Here is a 3,352-nt window from a genome sequence, read left to right on the forward strand (position 1 = left end):
GTTTAGGGTTTAGGGTTTGCGCGCAGGAGCGGGTGTCGAGGGTTTGTTCGCTGGCCAGCTACACAGAACTGCTGCACATTTTGCTCACCAGCGAAGATGTTAATAGTGTTGCTTATTCTTTAATGACAAAAAGGGTTTTGGAAAAAGTGCTGCTGCCGCAGATGCGGGCCATAGTCCGCAGGCTCCAAACCCTCGCCGCCCAGGCAAACCCTAAACCCTAAACCCTAAACCCTAAACCCTACGCCGCTGCCGGGCCTGCGCCCCCTCGCCGCACACCGTCCACCCTGCGGCTGCGCAGCCGCCTCGTCTGCCCTCTCTTCCCGCACACTACGGATTAGGGTTTGGGGTTTGGGGTTTGGGGTTTAGGGTTTAGGGTTTAGGGTTTAGGGTTTGAACTGCAGCACGCAGCAACGCCGCTCCTCGCAAGGACTCATGGCCAGCCCGCGAGCCCCACAACTTTTGGAAAGGAGTTTGCGGTGTACAGCCACCGCTTGAGCGCCCACATTCGCAAGTACATGCTGCTGCTGCTGCTGCTGCTACTGCTGCTGCTGCTGGCGGTGTGTCTGGTGCTGCTGCTGCTCGTTTTTGGCCGCAGCTGCTGCGGCTGCGGCTGGAGGTGGTGGCGCTGCTGCTCGCGCTGCGGCGGCTGCCGCTGCTGCACTCATGCCGCTGCTGCTGCTGCTGCACTCACGCTGCTGCTGCTGCTGCTGCTGCTGCTGCTGCTAGGCTTGAGGAGGTGAAGCCGCTGGGCAAGTTCAGCGGCGCTGTGGGGAACTTCAACGCGCATGTTGTGGCTTTCCCCGAAGAGGACTGGCCGAAGCTGGCGCAGCAGTTCGTAGAGGTGCGGGGGTTTAGGGTTTAGGGTTTAGGGTTTAGGGTTTAGGGCTTGGGGTTTGGGGTTTGGGGTTTGGGGCCGGGGATCAGCCCGCGCCTGCAGGGTGCGGAGAGTCGCTAGGGTTTAGGGTTTAGGGTGTGCGGGGTCTCGGAAGCCCCGATGCCTGGCCGGGCCCCAGGGCCGAGGGCTTAGGGTTTAGGGTTTAGGGTTTAGGGTTTAGGGTTTAGGGTTTGCAGGGTTTGGGGCTGGGCTACCAGCCCCTGAGCACGCAAATAGAATGCCACGACTGGCTGGCGGAGCTCTGCGACTGCGTGGCTCGTTTTAATACAACTTTAATAGGCCTTTGTCAAGACTGCTGGGCCTACATCTCCAGGCAAACCCTAAACCCTAAACCCTAAACCCTAAACCCTAAGCCCTAGGCCCTCCGTGGGGGCCCGGCACGCAGCGCGCGCCTGCGGCGAAAGTGGCAGCAGCGCTAAACCCTAAACCCTAAACCCTGCTCTAGGGCGCCCACCCCGGCGGCTTCCCAGACGCTAAACCCTAAACCCTAAACCCTAAACCCTAATTCGCGCTGCAGGGACCTGCTGCTGCTGCAGCACGTGGAGTCGGAGGTCGGCAGCAGCACAATGCCTCACAAGATAAACCCTATTGACTTTGAAAATGCTGAAGGCAACTTGGGGCTTTCCAGCGCCATGCTGCGGTTCCTCAGGTAAACCCTAAACCCTAAACCCTAAACCCTAGCCAGAGGCGCGGGGCAGACGCAGCGCGCTGCTTGAGGTGTACAGACAGCTGCAGCACTTGGGGTGTATAGGCAGCTTCTAGGTATCTCTGGGGTGTACAGACAGCTTGTATTTGGGGTGTATGGACAGCTCCTGCTTATGTTTGAAGTGAATAAATAACTTTTGTTTATTTTTGAAATGAATAAATAACTTCTGTTTACCTTTGAAGTGTATAGACACCTTCTGTTCATCTTTGGACTGTACAAACAGCTTGTATCATATTTGGGGTGTATAGAGAGCTTTTATCGTATTTGGGGTTTATCTCTGAAGTTTATAAATAACTTTCGAAGTTTATAAATAACTTTTGAAGTTTATAAACAACTTTTGTTTTTCTTTATCTGTTTATCAAATGAATAAACAGTTGCTGTTAATCTTTGGAGTGTACGGACAGCTTTTATCGCACTTGGGGTGTATGGACAGCTTCTGCATATCTCTAGGGTGCATGCGTAACTTTTGATTATTTTTGAAGTGTATAGACATCTTGTATCATATTTGAAATATATGAACAACTTCTGTGTATATTTAAATGCATAAATTTCTTTTGTTTACCTCTGGAGTGTACAGACAGCTTGCAGGGCATTTGGGGTGTATAGGCAGCTTTTGGGGGGGGTTGTTGGGGTGTACAGACAGCTCGGGGCTGGGGTTTGCATGCGGTGGAATGAAGTGGAATTTGGAGTTAAAATAATGAAATAAATGCTCGAAATTAAGAAATTAATTGCATTTTAGAATTATTGTTTCGAATTTGTTTGCGTTTTCCCTCAAGTGGCAAACTCCCAGTCTCGAGGCTGCAGCGCGACCTCTCAGACTCCACTTGCCTCCGCAGCCTCGGCTGCAGCCTAGGGTTTGGACTTCTAGGGTTTGTGTCTGCGCTAAAAGGACTTAATAAAATTAGGGTTTACGAAGAACAAACCCTCAAAGAGCTCGACCAACACTGGGAACTCCTCGCCGAACCCGCGCAAACCCTACTCAGAAAGTACACCTAAACCCTAAACCCTAAGTGCACCTAAACCCTAAACCCTCAGCCACCGAGTTAAACCCTCAGCCATGGCAGCAGGCCCTCGTGAGCCTCTCCCAAACCCTAAACCCTAAACCCTAAACCCTCGCTTGTGCGAGCGCGGGGTAAAACCACTTGACCAGCCACCTACAGCTTCGCCCTCCCCCCAACTAGCCAGCCAACCAAACAAATTAAACTAATTAATTAATTAATTTATTAATTTATTAATTAATTAATTTATTTATTTGCTGCTGCAGGTGGGGCCAAGCAGCAGGCTACGAGCAGCTAAAAACCCTCACGCGGGGCGTGGCTGTGGGGCCCCACAGCCTCAAAAGCTTTTTTGCTGCTGCTGCGCTGCCAGCAGCAGAAAAGGACAAGTTGCTGCAGCTCGCTCCCCACACCTACCTGGGCCTTGCTGCCCAGCTAGCCACGCAGCAGCAGCAGCAGCAGCAGCAGCAGCAGGCCGAAGAAGGAGGACAGCCAGCCAACAGCTAGCTAGCCAACTGCTAGCTAGCTAGGAGCCGGCAAGCCAAAGCTAGCTAGCCAGCAGCTAGCTAGCCAACGGCTGGCTAGCTAGTAGCTAGCAAGCCAGTAACTGGCTAGCCAACAGCTAGCTAGCGGGCGTCTAGCTGGCCAACTGCTGGCTAGCCAGCAGCTATCCAAGCAACAGCTGGCTAGCTAGTATCTAGCTAGCCAGTAGCGATTTAGCTAGTAGCTAGCTAGCTAGTAACCAGTTAGCTAGTA

At 52.7% G+C, this 3,352-nt stretch overlaps 1 protein-coding gene across 1 annotated transcript in view; it reads left to right on the forward strand.

Moving 5' to 3' along the window:
• The window catches only part of ETH_00003080 (adenylosuccinate lyase, putative), a gene marked incomplete at both ends in the record, with an annotated part of 3,372 nt that extends 269 nt beyond the window's left edge, over positions 1-3,103 (forward strand). The window contains 5 exons of the mRNA XM_013376649.1: positions 27-173; positions 402-511; positions 727-841; positions 1,432-1,544; positions 2,866-3,103. Of these exons, the coding sequence (XP_013232103.1) occupies positions 27-173; positions 402-511; positions 727-841; positions 1,432-1,544; positions 2,866-3,103 (723 nt within the window). The remainder of the gene's footprint in view (positions 1-26; positions 174-401; positions 512-726; positions 842-1,431; positions 1,545-2,865) is intronic.
• Between the last annotated feature and the right edge of the window lie 249 nt (positions 3,104-3,352).

Source organism: Eimeria tenella, genomic scaffold (genome assembly GCF_000499545.2).
Source record: "Eimeria tenella Houghton genomic scaffold, Eth_scaff384, whole genome shotgun sequence".
NCBI classification, from domain to species: domain Eukaryota; phylum Apicomplexa; class Conoidasida; order Eucoccidiorida; family Eimeriidae; genus Eimeria; species Eimeria tenella.